This window comes from Lolium rigidum, unplaced genomic scaffold, assembly GCF_022539505.1.
Source record: "Lolium rigidum isolate FL_2022 unplaced genomic scaffold, APGP_CSIRO_Lrig_0.1 contig_64904_1, whole genome shotgun sequence".
NCBI lineage: Eukaryota > Viridiplantae > Streptophyta > Magnoliopsida > Poales > Poaceae > Lolium > Lolium rigidum.
This window is the reverse complement of record NW_025901250.1, coordinates 1-18,660: the sequence shown is the minus strand read 5'-3', so window position 1 is coordinate 18,660 and position 18,660 is coordinate 1. Positions and strand designations below refer to the sequence as shown.

The window sequence follows — 18,660 nt, the reverse complement described above, 5'->3', positions numbered from 1 at the left end:
AAGTCCCTTTTATCGAACGTAGCTTGGTGCGGTGGTACCACTCTCTGGCTCACGCACATTCAATTTCAACGCAGATACTATCAGTCGCTGCAATTCTTAACTCTGCTCATTCAGTACTGGAAACGATGCAAATAAAAGCTGGCGATATAATGGCAATTAAGAAGCATGCATACGTGTAGCCCACAGTCGGTGATCTCTGTGACGTACTGTGAGATGAGTACTCGGTCTGAGAACTCAGAGCTAGAGATTCCATCGATTAATTTCTCCAGTACATAAATAGTCTAAGGACATGTACAACGCGGCGCTTAATTTGAGGTGCTAGAGAATAAACAATTTCTGCAGTTACCAAGGAAATCCCAGCTCTTTTTTCAGCATCGGCACAGAGAATGAAGGCGGCTGCTTGAGAAAAAAGTAAGAAAAACTTGGGCTAGTTGGTCGGGATCTGATTTTTTAAGCGCCTTTGCAAGCGCTTGGTAGTGTACATGCCCTAAGCTGCAGGTCCCCTCCACGTGGCTAAGTGGGTCTGAAACGATGGATACGGGATGGCGCTGTATGCCGTTCATCCGGCGTCAAGGCCAATCCGTTGAGCTCTCCAAAAGATGGCTTAACGGAAGATGATGACATGACCAGTTTGTGCTCTGAGCTCAGTTGGGTGGCTTGGTGAGGTCTCTCAATTAGATAGTGTGTCTCGGTGTGAGCTTGGGGCACATGGCTCCGATCATGTTCTTGTTTTGTAGGTGTAGTGAAAAATATCGCCAAAAAGGTGGCTTTTGATTGATAAATATATTTATTTTCTCCAACTTTATTACATAACATAATAAAAATGGTCTATATTATTTTGATATAAATAAATTCAGAAAAGTTATAAACTTCTTTTCGACAAATAGAAGCACCAGCTAGTAGCAACTATTTTTCAAACAAGGCTAGCAGTTACAGCTAGTAGTGTTTCTGTGCGTGCCATGACAGAACGATCGCATGCATGCGATCATACATGCGCGCGCGCGCGTGGACTGCCGAAGCACCATGTCATTGCCGCCCGCAGTCCACTGTGAACATGACAATACAGTGCACGAGTGCATGTCTCGATTCTCGAAGAGATTAAATCAATCACATTCATTTTTCAAGTGAAGATAAAGTAAGCCCCTCCTGACGGTATCAACTAGATAAAAAATGCAAGCATAATAGTTTTACTACCCCCGGTGTATAAAACATGTATATTTATAGACAAAAGTCAACACATTGCAAGTTTGATTAATCTTTATAGGCGAAATATAAGGATCTACAATATTTAGAAAATACATTATAAAAATACATGTTATGGTCATTGTAGTACTTTTTTTCTACTGTATTGGTTTAAGTTAAAAGATGTTTACTTTTGAATAAAAATATAGTACGTCTTAATACATTAAGAAACGCAGGGAGTATATTTGTAGGTTAATTATTGCTTCTAAATTCTAATACATGTTGCATAGAAAGAAGAACAAATATTTAAATTGTGTAACCGCATGTTCACGGCTTGATTTATGATCGAATGTATGTTTGCTCAAATGTCATTTATTTTTCTAATAATTTTGCTAATTCGTGGTCAGATTAGAATTAACTTAGAGCTCAATCAACTCTTTATACGTTGGATAGTGACGTTGATATTCGTAACGGTCATTGGATATTAGCGCGGATATTCATGATGGTTAGTTGCACAATGTTTGCAATCGATAGATTTTTGTTGCACCATGGTTGCAACTGAATTTTTCAGTTACACTATTATTGTAGTTAATTTTTCTTGTTCATACTTGTTCAAACTAACTTGTGTTTGCTTTAAACTATTTTCCCAGTATTTTTCAGCTGCACCATATGGTTGCAACTAACATTTTATTTTCAAATGTTGGTGATCTCATTCGGATGAGAATTAAACTAATTCTCATTTCAATAAGTGCTAGGTGAACCCTCTATTTTAAAGGGGTTTTAAACTAAAGACGCATATTAAGTTAAGTAGTATTCTTAATTCGAAATGACACGTTTTGGTTACCATCTACTCCTTTTGTTCATTGATATAAGCCATATTGTTTTTACCACGAATATTAAAGAATGCACACGGAGGAAAAAATACAAGAAGTTTGGGAGGAAATACCCCAGACAATTGACATGAGAAGAACTCTGAATAAGATAAGAAAATGTAAACTAATCCATAAAATAATTGTCCAGAAAAGTGATGCAACGCGATACACCCTACATGCTAGATTTTTTCTCAGAAACAACATGGCTTATGTTTACAAACGGATGGGGTATCTTACATGTAGCTCAGAATAATTTTATTACTAAATAGGTAACTAATGAACAATACGATGCGTAATCGATTGAGTTTTGTTCGATTTTGCATGGCTCAATGTTGAATCAACTACAGGCAGTAATCAATGCAATATTCAACAAAACCAATTGATGAGTTCAGCGTCAATCTTAGTAAGGAATAAATTATCCGTTGATCTAAAAACAAGATTATCCTTGAAATCCCGTTTACACATTGCCATTGAAAACATTATGGATGATGAAGGAATTTAATTTCGGCATTATTCAAACCAGTTCCTAATAATAAAAAAACCGGATAATTATTTTTAAGCAACCAAATAACAACAGGGTGATCGATCAAGGGATTTATTCAGAAGACTTTCATATGCATGGGCGTTAGCTAGCTAGCTGCATGCACTTTCCATATGCTTTTTTTTCTCACTTCACGCATGCCGCTCGCAAGTGATCTTATGTACCCACTCACAAACTGATTTAGAAATAACTTAGATTTCCTTAAATTACTTACAATATGAAATATCATGCATAGAGGAATATTCGTCTCAGTAGAGACCTTGAACTTTCTGGGGGATAGGCGCCGCGATGGCCTCGTCCAGCTTCTTGCTGCTCTCATTGGAGCCTAGGCCGAAATGTATGTTAGGGAAATGCGCCCACTGAAATAGAAATCAGTAGAGAGATATGTAAACTAAACAGTAGTATTTCGTATCAATTGTATCCAGAGAAACACTAGAATCCCTTTGGGACAAAAAACTGAGATCTACAGGAATTTTTCTATTTGTATTCCAAACATGCCCTAGAAATGGAATTATCTGCAGTAATGCAAGCTTTGGCCAGGCAAATGACAGAGCAACATATGCGTCAATTTCTATCTGAGTGATTTAGCTATTAATTTGTGGCTCCTTTGCATGCATGCATATGAAAGTTGTTGTTATATACGAAATCTATGGGTTATGGTCAAGTGTGGAAACTGGAGTAGTTGTGACCTGCAAATGTAAAACTGTGGTAGTACAACATAGGTGTTATGCGTAGCATGTACTAACGTTCTTTGCTGCAGTGCTGAAGGCTTCTCTGTGGCTTATGTCAGGGTTGTTTGTTTTTATCCTCCGTATCTCTTCCCTGAAATTTATGTGTCAGAATCGTATGGTTAGTAGAGGACAATACCGCTTAATTATTGTTAGTACAAGCTTGCAATTAATTGATTGAAACTTACTTAATAAATCGGTTATACGCTGAAGGAACCCGCTGCCTCTTCTCGGTAGCTGCTGCAGTATCAAAGATTCATCCTCATAAATTTAAGGGAAACACATATATTTTTATCCAAACTGTTGGAATCTTGATATAAATGTATCTCCCTTTGAAAAAACTATAATTGGTAAGTGTAGAATATACTATGCTCCTAAATAAAAAAAAACTATATGTCCTTAATTACGCTTCTAAAACTGCATACTCTTAATCCGTCATGCAAATTTCTATGGTTTTGGCATGAGTGGCCTAGTTTTGATTTCGATCGGCCAAGTGTTGACATGCATGCACGTATGGCAAGGTCAACAGTCAAAATTTGCCATTAATTATATTAGGTTTTGGTCAAAACAAGGACACATGATCACCAAAACCACTCCAAAAAATACAAGGAACCAAATTAATTCGTTTTTACAAATCAAGTGAGGCGGTTTTCTTGGTTTTAGAATTGAGGATCATTTCTAGACTTCGGCACCAAAGATGGAGGACATACATACTTTTGCTAAAATTAATCAAGAGGTAACACAATAGATATCTAGAAACTCACTAATCCCTAATAATTATCACTAGATATTATGGAAACTCAAAGTTAGTTATTTAATAATGATTATGCCTAGCGGTATAATGTTTTTACCCATGAAAGACAAGTTTATGTATTCATGCAAGAGGTATGTATTTTCTCAAAGGGGTATGCTCGACACATAAATAGCTAAGTCGGTGACCATATCTCATAGTGATTTAAAAGTGGATAACTGTAGTCATTTTTATAAGATATTTTCATCAATTTGTAACTTTTTTTTCCTGTATCCATTTGGACTTGCACGAATCAAGATATTCAGATCATGTCCTTAATGGGACTTAATAGTTAGTGAAAGTGTACTACAAAATATTTTATAGGAAATTTAAGTTTCATTTCTCTATTCATTTTCTCTATGATTGAGTCCATTTTATTTTCAATTAGATACCAAGCAATGTGAGATGTATACATAATAAAAACTACTATAGTAACCTTTCAAAAAAACTACTATAGTAAATACCTACACCAATCGTACTTTTCATTAAGTTTATTCTTCCGTGCTCAATTTTAAAGATTTTCTTGTAAAAAATCTCCGATAATGGTGCAAATTATATTGATGGTTGGACTGCCTAACCTATAAATAGTACATCTTGAACTTCAAAAACTAGACAACAAACCCATTTTTATATGGTGGGCGAACATGTGGCTGATTTATAGTTGTCATGTAGAATTTCAGCAAAATAGTACCATCTCTGCTTGATATCTCTCCCGTTTGGCCTAACTTGAGGCGGCAATCTTCGCTTTTGGATACGTACTTTTCGCAGGATAAATTTCTGACACATGCTTGGCGAAACCCATTATATATTTGAGGCGCACCAATGGGCGGACACGGGTGCCCAGGGCGCGTGCGCTTTTTGCTCCCCTAGATTAGCTTTTCTGTTTCTTGGGTCGAGTTGTATGGCGTGGTATTCATCCGCCCTCAGACTTGTACATATAACTTTTTTTTTCTATCAATGCATCGAAACGCAAGGTTTTTGCGTTTTCGCGAAAAAAAAATTATATATTTGTGGCAAAACACTTTTCAAAACCACCAAAATGGTTTTTTGTATCGGTTTGATGAGTTGGCTTGAGAGTACAAAAGTTCAAGGTGTAACTTTGTATTTTTCCTAAAGAAAAGACCATACACATGTACTGCAATTCACCTATGTATACAAATTTAGGTTTCAAAAAAAAAGAGTTACGATTCACATACTAAAGTGAAATATCAAAATATATATGCATGATCTTACGTCGCATGTGTAGCATATGTTCTGGGTCACTTTTGGTTGAGTACATCATTGGCATACGGTATTTGGAAGAAGAGCTATAGTCAGGGTAATTTCCTCGAAAGCTGATATTGTGCGCCTTGAGATTCTCCTGCCATCAAGCAAAACTATAAAGTTAATTCATTGACTTGAAGCATCATTTAATTATCAACATAGAACAGAAGAATACTTCTAACATATATTCACGGGAGGATTTGGAATGTATAAACATCGCAAGCTGTGCAAGATTGCTATTCAAAATCAATAAAAGAAAATAACAAAATACCCCAAAAAAATATAACAATATACGATCAGGTACACGACACTAGAAATGTACTACTTTTGTATTTGCATGTGAGCATTAAAACTCTTTCCTGTGAGCGAACAGTGTGCATGCTGCCGTTTGTCTTTACTGTATAAAGCGTTGAAGCATGACATGACCGATGCATGCTGGCTTTTCTCTGCTATAAGCTAGAGTAGGAGTTAGGGTAAGCTTGGCTCTAGCCAGGTGTATGGTTTGGCACCTCTCCCTTCCAGTTGTGAAACTTACCATCTTTCTAGCCTCTATGGTAGTAGTAGAGAGAAATAATGCAAACAGTAGGCATGACTGTATTATCTCCAAGAATATAAATATAACACAATGTTTTTAAATGTGATTAAATCAAATTAGCAAACCACTACAGCTGTCTTAGGAAGCTAGGAATAACACCATATAATATCATATATACAGCTATACACATCTCAACCTTCCTTTAGGTGAGATAATTTCATGCAAACATGATCTTTCATGAACTATTACACTGGAATGCATGTTAACCTGGGAATGATCTTGCACAGGTGGTGGTGACTGGATTAAACCTCTCAAGTTCACCGACAGCAAGCTAGTGCAGTGCCCACAACGAACGGTCACGATGTTCAACATGCTATTACTAGGAACACTGACCTGCAGATCGATCACAAGGAGACACACCAATTAGGTTTTTTAGTTCATCCAAGGAAGAAGACAACACGAAGAGAAAAGGTAGAAACAGAAGAAGAAAAATAACCAGGTCTCTCTGAGTGAAGTAACAAAGAGCTAAACTCCAACGAAACATTTTCAAAAGGCTGGGGCAGATCTACACACAGATATGCATCTCTCTCTCTCTCTAATTAACTCGTGCCTGCTGTAAAATAGTTGCTCTTCATGACTTTTATCAGGGCTCTGCTGGACCAAATCAGGACTGGGGCAACCTTTTCCGATGCCTGCTCATTGGCTGCACTCTTGCCGTTTTCTTTTCAGGGGTAATCTGACCAGCTGGTCGTAGCTAGCTATACTTTGTTTGATTCCTCAACCTCCTTCTTTTGGGCACTCACTCCCATAAGAAAGAGTAGTATAAGCAAGTGAGCCAAATGCATCGAGCAGATGATTGTGTTTGCTCCCATGAAGGGACTTGGCTCAAATCACAGTCCATATCTCGAATTGCTTATTTTCAGATAAAATATATGAAAAATATTTCTTAGAGAATGATGCGTGCAGTATTATGTATGGTGAGGGTTCTTCTCAAAAGAATATTAGCCATGGCCTGCCAGGGCTCGCTACCATCATGTCTGCTCCATGCTCCCTTCAGTGCAAAAAGGATTAAAGATCTCACCTATAAACACTGTAGGAAAGAGAGGAAGATGACAGCGATGGTTCATGCAGAAGGCACTTCACGCGCGCTAGCTAGACTAGCTCACGATCAAGCACACAGCATGCACTACTGTGCATAGTACATCTTAGTGGGTCACGCAGATGCAGGTGTGTTTGTCAACAAGGCTAGATCCATCTCTCCTTTTGATCTTCGATGTAGAGAGAGACAGATCGACAGAGAGAGAGAGAGAGAGAGAGAGAGAGGATCAAATACGGCATTGCAGTTCCAGAGAAGGCAAGATCTCGTTGGATTAATTCAGGATGCGCACTGTGCATAATCAGTTTAACATTCCATTTGGTGAGTGGGAGATATATCAGCTGAATCTCCTTTTTATCTTGGTTAGCACAGACCAAGACGGCATTACTTCAATCTCCAAGTTCATAGTGTACATCAAGCTAGTTTTTCCCTTTTTTTCTTTCTATAATTACTACTCCAGCACACAAGTACTTGTGTCATGCATATATGTACTTATGAACGAACCAAACAATAAAGGTGCAGAAACTGAGAGGAAGAGTACAAACAGTACTAATTTGATGCCAAGGACAACAAAAATCCCAAAAAAGAGGGGGAAAAACCAAGGCACAAGCTCCACATTGCCAGTAGCAATTTTAACCAGATTAACGCATACTGCAAACTGTAGAGAGATATATATATAGAGAGAGAGAGAGCGGAAGACAGGAAGCATCCATTACTCAGAATTTCTAGGTGACAACTCGCTAGCTAACACAGTATGCTACTGTTCCTCGATCTGTTCAAGTAATAAATAAATAAATAAATAAAAGAGTTTACGTTCTAGCTATAGCGTGTAATAGTTTAAGCCTATCGGTTTCCTGGAAAAAAAACATGACTTGATTCAGATAAAGAATAGCAACACTCTACCCAACGTTTCATTGCTATTGAGATCAATAACTTAACTTATGACTGTTATTGCATGCTCTGTGTTGCAAATTCAAGTAGAAAAAAATCCATAATTGTCTTCAAATAGAGTTAGTTAGAATCAAACCACCACAATTAAAATAGGTTAGGGCTGTTGTTCTTGGAAAAGAAAAATAACAAGTACTACTACATGAAGTCTGCAGACATCACAGTACAGTTAGTCATGGACTCATGATCGCTAGGCATGAACTTCACAATTTCACAATTTCAACGATGATCTAACAACAAGTTCCATCAAGAAACCCGGCCAGTAAGAATTAGAAACGGGGGCGGGGGGATGCAATTTCAGAAATTAGTCAGACAAATCAAAGCCCACAAATGACATGAGCATACGTATACGTGAATTAGCTCAGGAGACTAATCGATTAGCAGGTATATCTAGGTTTCCATAGATTCGATGAGAAGCAGCTCGATCGATTTTCCACGACCTGTTCTGACATTCACTTTCTTTTTCTTCCTCGAAGTCTCGTTTGAAACAAGTAGAAACGGATAGGAAAACTCAGCTGCGGCCAAATCAAAAGGAGCACGGCGTAGCGAAAGAAAAGAGGATCAAAATCATTCATAAATCTCTTAGCCGTTTTTCTGATAAACACAAATTCGGCAAGAAAGTAGCCAAATCCTACAGAATTAGCTCCACTAATCTCTCTTTGTAGATCTGCTCATGAATCATGAGAGAGAGAGAGAGAGGAGAGAGAGATGGGGCATATTACCGCGAGAATTGTGTTGCAGAAGTTGCAGTGCACGTAGCACACATGCTCCGCCGGCGCGATCTGTGCCGACATTCTTTTCCCCTCCCGACGTTGCAAGATATCGAGAACAAAAGAAGAAAGGGAAGGCCGGCAGGGGAGAGAGGATGAGGAAGATGAAGGAAAGAAGATGAAGTAGAAGAAGAGACGAAGGACCACTAGCTAGCGGGTCAGAGTGCCGTCCGATATTTATATCAGTACAACGTGTAATACAGAAATTATGGAGTAGAGAGACACATAGGAGCAAATTGCTAGTGCAAGTGTGCGTCCATGTGGGGGATGCTTTTTGCTGTGTCGCTCTCCATCCGGAGGACCGTTCATGACGGTGGAAATGCTAATATTGCTATTGCAGTTGGGGCTCCCTCTCTCTAGGTGCACACGGAAAGATGGTGTCTAGGTGCATTTCGTAATCCGTACTACCTGGCATCTATGGCGCAACTCAAATATTCACTGATTGAATCCGACAACGTTACGTGTAGTGTTTTCTTAAGGCATATATAGTAGATAGCAAAGCGCTAGCTGCTTGAGTGAGAAGTCCTTGATTTAACCTCACTGGTTGGAGCCGACGCTTGGCGAAGTCGTATTCCTTGCCGGATGTGTCGTTCTCAAAACCTGACCCCTATAGCACACTTGCATTAAGAGAAACATCGAATAATACAAAATACCTTTAAAAAAATAAAAATTATAATGAAATCCTCGTATGGGGGATTTTCTGGTGGCCCCAACAAAGGGGCTATATTGGCCCTGACATCGTACATGAGGGAGGGTATACTCTCGATCGATTAATGTAATAAAATTTGGATGTGTGTATTTTCGGTAACCAACTTTGTAACAAAATTTGGATGTGTGTATTTTGGGTAACTAACTTCTGTTGAATCTAACATAGATGATTTTTTGGTGGCTCCAATTCTCCCCCTGGGCCCCACTCTCTCCGCGCCGAGGATCACCTTTGGCCCTTGAAACCACTCCGAAGTAGGACCCACAAATGTTTGTATTGTCCTTGCTATGTAAACGAAAACCCAATGTAGTCATGCCGTATTCACAATTGCTAACTATCCTAGATTCATGGCTATTTACATCTAAAGGCATATTTCTAACCATGAAAATGAATAATTTCTAACTTCTCACGTAGCCAATTCCATGCCATTAATTGGGCCCATAGTAATTGCTCGCCGAAAAGCAATGTTTGGTTGAGCAACATGCAGGCATATATACATCATGGGTTGTACCCTAAATGCCATGTGATGGCGATTATCATGACAATTTTCAATTTCTTGAGAGGAAAAAAAGACATATACAATTTTTATTCCTTGTGGTCGAACATGTATGTTTATCTCTTAAACCTCTTAGTCGTGGATTTGATACCATAGAGACACATCATTAAAACACTAGACGGCTATGCAATTGTGAGATCCTTGCCAACATCCATATGTTTTCTCCCCCATTGTTGGTGCTGGAAACATGAGAACGGGAAAGGAAATAGAGCTTAAGAATGCGAGATCGTCGAAAGGGCTTTGTGGCATGGGCAAAGACCCCACGAAGGCAAAACAAAGGTGAAGACCAATACGATGAAGGTGATTTTGTGTGTGCGTATGGGGGGTGATGGAGTTTACACACGAGTATTTAGGGCTAGACAATTAATTAAGGGCCAACGTGTTCCCCACTGGACGGGTTAAATCTTCTACATACATCAAATTCAAAATCAACGAAAACCTTACATCGAGGAGGTGGTGTGAAAGATATGGGTGAATATTAGGGTTGGGAAGGGTTGGGCCTAGTTGACCATCCTGGGTAGGTGTCAAATTGTTTGTGTTGTCGCTAAACAAAGGGGGACGTTCTTGCATAGGCACCAAACCCACAATTTAAGTTAAACTTGTAACCTTTGTGGTTTGAGGGTTTTTGCGGTGATCCAGTGTACCACTGCATGTTGTAGTATACAAGTCATTGATATGATCTTCATGAAGGGACTTCTTCACAAATATCATATCCCTTATAGTGGTACAACAGAAACAATGCAGGTCATAACACTCCAGATTATATTACAAACATGGTCTTAACAAATTGGTTTTCTCACAGGTCCGATGAGAAGACCCTACAATAACACTAGGGTACTTTTATAACTCAACTTAAGAGACATAATGAGCTCAGTGACGAATTTAAGTATGCCACTACGATGCTCAGCTCTGATAGAACTAAGGTGAGACTCTATTCTTCCGCTTCTGTGTTGTCAACTCCGTAGACTATTCCATAGTCCACGCCTTCTACTCCTCCTGTTAGGTCAGACTCTTTGTAGACCAACTCGTAGTCCCCTTCTGGTAGTCTGGTGCAGGCCTCCTCTTCATTTTCACAGTCTAGCAAAGGTGACGAAAGAAAGTGAGTACAGAGGTACTCAACAAGTTCAAAAGAGAAAAGGTGTTTGATGCACTAGCTACGACCATTGATCAGAAAATCTCAGATTAATGCATGTTTTGAAAACATTTCTTCAAAAGGTTAATTTTATTTTTAAAACTATGCCCGCCAGTCTTCACAGGTTGAACAGAACTTCACGGAATTCCTTTCCTGCCGCGTTCGTAGTTCCCTTCCCGGAATTAGGAGTGGCAACCCACAATTTGATACACTCTGCAGAGGTGCGTTACTTTTCTCATAAGGGAACTTATCCTTGTTGCCAACCAGGTGTCGATGTTCCTGTCCACACTTCCTTGGTGTGAGGCCGGGTGTAAGAACCAAGCCAATCACTGCCTTCTCCGCGACCCTGCATACCCACCCTTTTGTAAGTCTCTCCTGCCCTTTATCTATAGGTAGACTGAATCAGACATTTATTCTCACATTTACCATTACGACAGACTGTTCCGAACAATTCACAAGCCCTATCATGTACACTATAGATAGACTAGCCCGACAACCCTTACAATCCATCATAGACCTTTAACAAGTCTATCCTCTCCTATATCTATTGGTAGACTATTACGGATCACCATCCTCACATTTACCAAATAGATAAACTGATACATGCACCCCTTATCACTGATCTGTTGATATGTGAGAGGAAAAAGATACAGCTGACTTCCCGAGAGCTATTATAGATCTTATGGTTAACGCGATATGTACGGCGCTAGAATCACTAGACGACATTGGTGATTAGTCCTAGATGAGTAGAACCCTTGCAATGAGACCTTCACCATCAACACATACCATGGTTCCATTGCCAACCATATAGTCATATTTATAATTGGAAAATAACATTTGATTTTCAATGCAGGAGTGATAAGTATATAGCTTTGTGAGTAAATTGATAGAACATAATCAATATGGCATGAGCAAGAGTGAACTTGCCTGGTGAATGCGAGATAGTGCAGTTCAATATTTTTGATGGAACCTGGACCTCAGGTTCTGTAAAGAAGCATCATTGTCCGATAAGGACAATGTTATAAAATCCAAATGATGCATGCATGGGTGCATTATTTTATGTTGAATCCCTTTCCTTGGAGTACTTATTAAATTTGAATGGTTTAGACTTAATTGGACTATTTATGCCTTAGGCAGTAATTTATAATCCTTTTATTTTTTTTCTTGTAAAAGAAATGATTTAGGATTAGTAGAATTTTCCTTTAGAAAATATCAACCTTAAATGAAAAGATAAATAATAATAGAATATTTCTCTTTTTGGAAATATAGAATTTTGAAAATATTAAAGTTATTTGGAATTTTCCTTGATTTTATATATCCAAGGAAAATTGCAAATTTGAATTTTCCATTTTAAATTCATATCAAAAATTCTTAAATTTGAATTCTCTTTGTTTATTGCATTTCACATTTTATTTTGGTTAAGGAATATGTTCTATGAGTTTTTCATATTTTTCTTGAATTTTTTGGAGGTATCCATAATTTGTTTTGAATTTTACAAATATTCAGGGTTATTTGAATTGTGAAATTACTAAAATGCCCCTGGCCCATTTGGTCCGCCCACTTGGGCCGAACCAAACCATCTTGGTGGGATCCGACCGAGTCGGCCCACCCCACTTGCTTCTCTCTCTCGCGTAAGCCTAACCCTAACCTTGGCGATACCGTGCCGATGGCGTCGCCGCCACGGTCGCCGGTCACGCTCCGGCCATCCCCGGCCACGCCACCGCCAGTGCTGGAACCGCCACGCGCCGATATTTCAATCTGTCCGTGTGGATTCATCGACTTCTTCCTTCTTCTCCAGATCACCACCATCCTGGATCTAGAGAAGAATCGCCTCCGACGATCTGATGTCTCCGGCGAGCTGTGGTCGCCGCCGTCGTCTCTCACGTGCACCTCAAACTGTCCTGGCGCGGGTGATTGATACATCCCAAACGTATCTATAATTTCTTATGTTCCATGCTACTTTTATGATGATACTCACATGTTTTATACACATTATATGTCATATTTATGCATTTTCCGGCACTAACCTATTGACGAGATGCCGAAGAGCCGATTCGTTGTTTTCTGCTGTTTTTGGTTTCAGAAATCCTAGTAAGGAAATATTCTCAGAATTGGACGAAATCAACGCCCAGGGGCCTATTTTTCCACGAAGCTTCCAGAAGTACGAAGAGGAAACGAAGTGGAGCCATGAGGTGGCCACACAACAGGGCGGCGCGGCCCAAGCCCTGGCCGCGCCGGCCTACTGTGTGGGCCCCTCGTGACGCTCCTTGACCTGCCCTTCCGCCTACTTAAAGTCTTCGTCGCGAAACCCCTAGTACCGAGAGCCACGATACCGACAACCTTCCAGAGACGCCGCCGCCGCCAATCCCATCTCGGGGGATTCAGGAGATCGCCTCCGGTACCCTGTCGGAGAGGGGAATCATCTCCCGGAGGTCTCTTCATCGCCATGATCGCCTCCGGATCGATGTGTGAGTAGTTCACCCCTGGACTATGGGTCCATAGCAGTAGCTAGATGGTTGTCTTCTCCTCATTGTGCTATCATGTTAGATCTTGTGAGCTGCCTATCATGATCAAGATCATCTATTTGTAATTCTACATGTTGTGTTTGTTGGGATCCGATGAATATTGAATACTATATCAAGTTGATTATCAATCTATCATATATGTTATTTATGTTCTTGCATGCTCTCCGTTGCTAGTAGAGGCTCGGCCAAGTTGATACTTGTGACTCCAAGAGGGAGTATTTATGCTCGATAGTGGGTTCATGCCTCCATTAAATCTGGGCAGTGATGAAAAGTTCTAAGGTTGTGGATGTCTTGTTGCCACTAGGGATAAAACATCGATGCTTTGTCTAAGGATATTTGTGTTGATTACATTACGCACCATACTTAATGCAATTGTCCGTTGTTTACAACATAATACTGGAAGGGGTTCGGATGATAACCTCGAAAGTGGACTTTTTAGGCATAGATGCATGTCTGGATAGCGGTCCGTGTACTTTGTCGTAATGCCCCGATTGAATCTCATAGTACTCATCATGATATATGTATGTGCATTGTTATGCCTTCTTTATTTGTCAATTGCCCAACCGTAATTTGTTCACCCAACATCTGTTTATCTTATGGGAGAGACACCACTAGTAAACTGTGGACCCCGGTCCTATTCTTTACATCCGAAATACAATCTATCGCAATTGTTCTTTACTTGTTCTTCGCAAACAATCATCATCTTCCACACAATACGTTTAATCCTTTGTTTACAGCAAGCCGGTGAGATTGACAACCTCATCTGTTACGTTGGGGCAAAGTACTTTGATTGTGTTGTGCGGGTTCCACATTGGCGCGGAATCCCCGGTGTTGCGCCGCACTACACTCCGCCGCCATCAACCTTCAACGTGCTTCTTGACTCCTACTGGTTCGATAAACCTTGGTTTCTTACTGAGGGAAAACTTGCTGCTGTGCACATCACACCTTCCTCTTGGGGTTCCCAACGGACGTGTCATCTACGCGCATCAAGACTATTTTCTGGCGCCGTTGCCGGGGAGATCAAGACACGCTGCAAGGGGAGTCTCCACATCCAATCTCTTTACTTTGTTTTTGTCTTGCTTTACTTTACTTTATTTACTGCTTTGTTTGCTCTTATATCAAAAACACAAAAAAATTAGTTGCTAGTTTTACTTTATTTACTGTCTTGTTCTCTATATTAAAAACACAAAAAAATTAGTTACTTGCACTTTACTTTTGTTACCATGTCTAGCTCTGCACCTGTTACTTCTTCACCTGAGGAATTAGTCTTCACTTTTAAACAAGGGGATGAGGAGAGTTTTAAAGATGCTTGGTCTAGAATTTTTGATTCTTATCGTAAAGCTGAACCTCAAATGACTCTAAGTTTGCTCCTTAATAACTTTTATTTTGGGCTTATGATTCGCTATAGATATGCCTTGGATGTTGTAGTGGGAGGAGATTTCCTTCATTGTGACGGTGATCAAGCTTTTAATGCCATAAAAATTGGTTGCATCACATAGTTCAGCTAATAACTTTGATTCAGCTCTTATTAGCATTTATAGTAGATTAAACACTCTTGAGACAAGTGCATCTTGCTTGGAAAAAAATTATAGTTATGTTCGTAACCGTCTTGATCAAGTTTTGGTGAACTCGAACCTTCAATATGGGACCCTACTATTAAAATTGTTATAGGTGGTGAAACTTTTCATGCCAATTGTGATATTATGTCTGAATTTTGCCTTATGCCTAAGAGTATTTATGAATCCTTGACACTTTGGGGACTCGTTGAAGGGGGAGAAGAAATAACTCTTATTGATAACTCTGTTATAATTCCTAAGGGAATAGCCGAGGGTGTGCATACAACCATTCTTGGAAGAACAGTATCCACTGATTATCTTGTTATTGAATGTGTAGGAACAGGACAAATCACACTCGGAAGATCCCTGCTGAAACTATTGGGAGCAGTCATAGATGTGGGAGAAGGCACCCTAAAATTCACCTCTACACCGGGAGGTAGACATGTATTCCCTAAATCAAAGAGTAAGAAAAAGAATAAGAAAGGTAGGCGTAAATCCCGAGGTAATGTTGATGCTTCACCTCTTGATAATACTTGATTCACACTTTCTGCGCCTAGCTGAAAGGCGTTAAAGAAAAGCGCTTATGGGAGAGAACCCATTATTTTACTTCTGCATTTTATTTTATATTTGAGTCTTGGAAGTTATTATTACTGTAGCAACCTCTCCTTATCTTTATTTTTATTGCATTGTTGTGCCAAGTAAAGTCTTTGATAGTAAAGCCAATACTAGATTTGGATTGCTGCGCAGGAACAGATTTCTTGCTGTCACGAATTTGAGCAGTAGTCTCTGTAGAAAATTTAAAAAAATCTGCCAATTTACGTGCGTGATCCTCAGATAGGTACGCAACTTTCATTCAATTTGGGAATTTTCATCTGAGCAAGTCTGGTGCCTCTTAAAAATTCGTCTTTACGGACTGTTCTGTTTTGACAGATTCTGTCTTTTATTTCGCATTGCCTGTTTTGCTATGTTTGATGGATTTCTTTGTTCCATTAACTTTCAGTAGATTTGAGCAATGTCCAGAAGTGTTAAGAATGATTATGTCACCTCTGAATATATGAATTATGCACTGACCCTCTAATGAGTTTGTTTTGAGTTTGGTGTGGAGGAAGTTTTCAAGGGTCAAGAGAGGAGGATGATACAATATGATCAAGAAGAGTGAAAAGTCAAAGCTTGGGGATACCCCCGTGGTTCATCCCTGCATATTTTAAGAAGACTCAAGCGTCTAAGCTTGGGGATGCCCAAGGCATCCCTTGTTCATCGACAACTTATCAGGTTCCTCTAGTGAAACTATATTTTTATTCCGTCACATCTTATGTGCTTTACTTGGAGCGTCTGTTTGTTTTTGTTTTTGTTTTTGTTTGAATAAAATCGGATCCTAGCATTCTTTGTTTGGGAGAGAGACACGGTCCGCTGTTTCGTATGAACATATGTGTTCTTAGCTTTATCTTTAATGTTCATTGCGAAAGTTGGACTACTTCATTCATTGTTATATGGTTGGAAACGGAAAATGCCGCATGTGGTAAATGGTATAATGTCTTGAATAATTTGATACTTGGCAATTGTTGTGCTCATATAGATCTTGTTTAAGCTCTTGCATCATGTACCTTGTCCCCATTAATGAATAACTACATAGAGCTTGTTAAAATTTGGTTTGCATGATTGATCTCTAGAGTCTAGATATTTTCTGGTTAAGGTGTTTGAACAACAAGGAGACAATGTAAAGTCTTATAATAGTTACAATATGTTCATATGTGAGCTTTGATGCACCTTTTATACTTGAGTTTGCTTGAAACAACCTTGCTAGCCTAGCCTTGTATTGAGAGGAATTCTTCTCGTGCATCCAAATCCTTGAGCCAATAACCATGCCATTTGTGTCCACCATACCTACCTACCACATGGTATTTCTCCGCCATTCCAAAGTAAATTACTTGAGTGCTACCTTTAAAATTTCTATTCTTTGCCTTTGCAATATATAGCTCATGGGAAAAATAGCCTGAAAACTATTGTGGTGAAAAATATGTACTTATGTGTCTTATTTCTTAATAAGTTGCTTGTTGAGCGGTAACCATGTTTCTGGGGACGCCATCAACTTTTACCTTTGTTGAATATCATGTGAGTTTCTATGCATGTTCGTCTTGTCTGAAGTAAGGGAGATTTTCATGATCAAATGGTTTGAGTATGCATACTGTTAGAGAAGAACATTGGGCCGCTAACTAAAGCCATGATTCATGGTGGAAGTTTCAGTTTGGACAATCAATCCTCAATCTCTTATGAGAATTTTAATTGTTGTTGAATGCTTATGCATTAAAGAGGAGTCCATTATCTGTTGTCTATGTTGTCCCGGTATGGATGTCTAAGTTGAAAATAATCAAAAGCGAGAAATCCAATGCGAGCTTTCTCCTTAGACCTTTGTACAGGCGGCATAGAGGTACCCCTTTGTGACACTTGGTTGAAACATATGAAATGCAATGATAATCCGTGTTAATCCAAACTAATTAGGACAAGGTGCGAGCACTATTGGTATACTATGCATGAGGCTTGCAACTTATAGGATATCTTATACATAACACATATGCTTTATTACTACCGTTGAGAAAATTGTTTCTTGTTTTCAAAATGAAAAGCTCTAGCACAAATATAGTAATCAATGCTTCCCTCTGCGAAGGGCCTATCTTCTACTTTATTGTTGAGTCAGTTTGCCTATTCTTTCTATCCCAGAAGCAAACACTTGTACCAACTGTGTGCATTGATTCTTACATGTTTACTTGTTGCGCTTGTTATATTGCTTTTTGTTGACAATTATCCATGAGATATATATGTTGAAGTTGAAAGCAACCGCTGAAACTTAATCTTCCTTTGTGTTGCTTCAATACCTTTACTTTGAATCTATTGCTTTATGAGTAACTCTTATGCAAGTCTTATTGATTCTTGTCTTGAAAGTATTATTCATGAAAAGTCTTTGCTATATGATTCATTTGTTTACTCATTATCTTCACCATTGCTTCGAATCGCTGCATTCATCTCATATGCTTTACAATAGTATGATCAAGATTATGATAGCATGTCACTTCAGAAATTATCTTTGTTATCGTTTACCTACTCGAGGGCGAGTAGGAACTAAGCTTGGGGATTATTGATACGTCCCAAACGTATCTATAATTTCTTATGTTCCATGCTACTTTTATGATGATACTCACATGTTTTATACACATTATATGTCATATTTATGCATTTTCCGGCACTAACCTATTGACGAGATGCCGAAGAGCCAGCTTGTCTGTTTTCTCGTTGTTTTTGGTTTCGTAAATCCTAGTAAGGAAATATTCTCGGAATTGGACGAAATCAACGCCTGTGGGCCTATTTTTCCACGAAGCTTCCGTAAGTCCGAAGAGGAAACGAAGTGGGGCCACGAGGTGGCCACACAACAGAGCGGCGCGGCCCAAGCCCCGGCCACGCCGGC

The 18,660-nt window shown here is 39.2% G+C and overlaps 1 protein-coding gene across 2 annotated transcripts; it reads right to left on the bottom strand.

Annotated features, from left to right (window-relative positions):
• Positions 1-2,564: 2,564 nt before the first annotated feature.
• Positions 2,565-8,904, bottom strand: LOC124682000 (protein YABBY 2-like). 2 transcript variants are annotated; one of them, XM_047216770.1, is made up of 6 exons: positions 8,678-8,904; positions 6,179-6,304; positions 5,347-5,473; positions 3,512-3,560; positions 3,342-3,417; positions 2,565-2,954 (listed from the first exon to the last, which is right to left on the bottom strand). In XM_047216770.1, the coding sequence occupies exons 1-6, from the start codon at positions 8,747-8,749 to the stop codon at positions 2,844-2,846; spliced, it is 561 nt and encodes a 186-aa protein (XP_047072726.1). In that variant the 5' UTR covers positions 8,750-8,904; the 3' UTR covers positions 2,565-2,843. The 2 variants fall into 2 exon arrangements, with proteins under 2 accessions (XP_047072726.1, XP_047072725.1); XM_047216769.1 differs by having other exon boundaries at positions 3,512-3,563; positions 8,678-8,901.
• Between the last annotated feature and the right edge of the window lie 9,756 nt (positions 8,905-18,660).

Coding starts and splice junctions, on each gene's coding strand:
- LOC124682000 (XM_047216769.1), bottom strand. CDS start 8,749: ATGTCGGCACAGATCGCGCCGGCGGAGCATGTGTGCTACGTGCACTGC. Junction 6,305..8,677: donor TCTGCAACACAATTCTCGCG/GTAATATGCCCC, acceptor ATCGATCTGCAG/GTCAGTGTTCCTAGTAATAG. Junction 3,418..3,511: donor GCGTATAACCGATTTATTAA/GTAAGTTTCAAT, acceptor CATAAATTTCAG/GGAAGAGATACGGAGGATAA.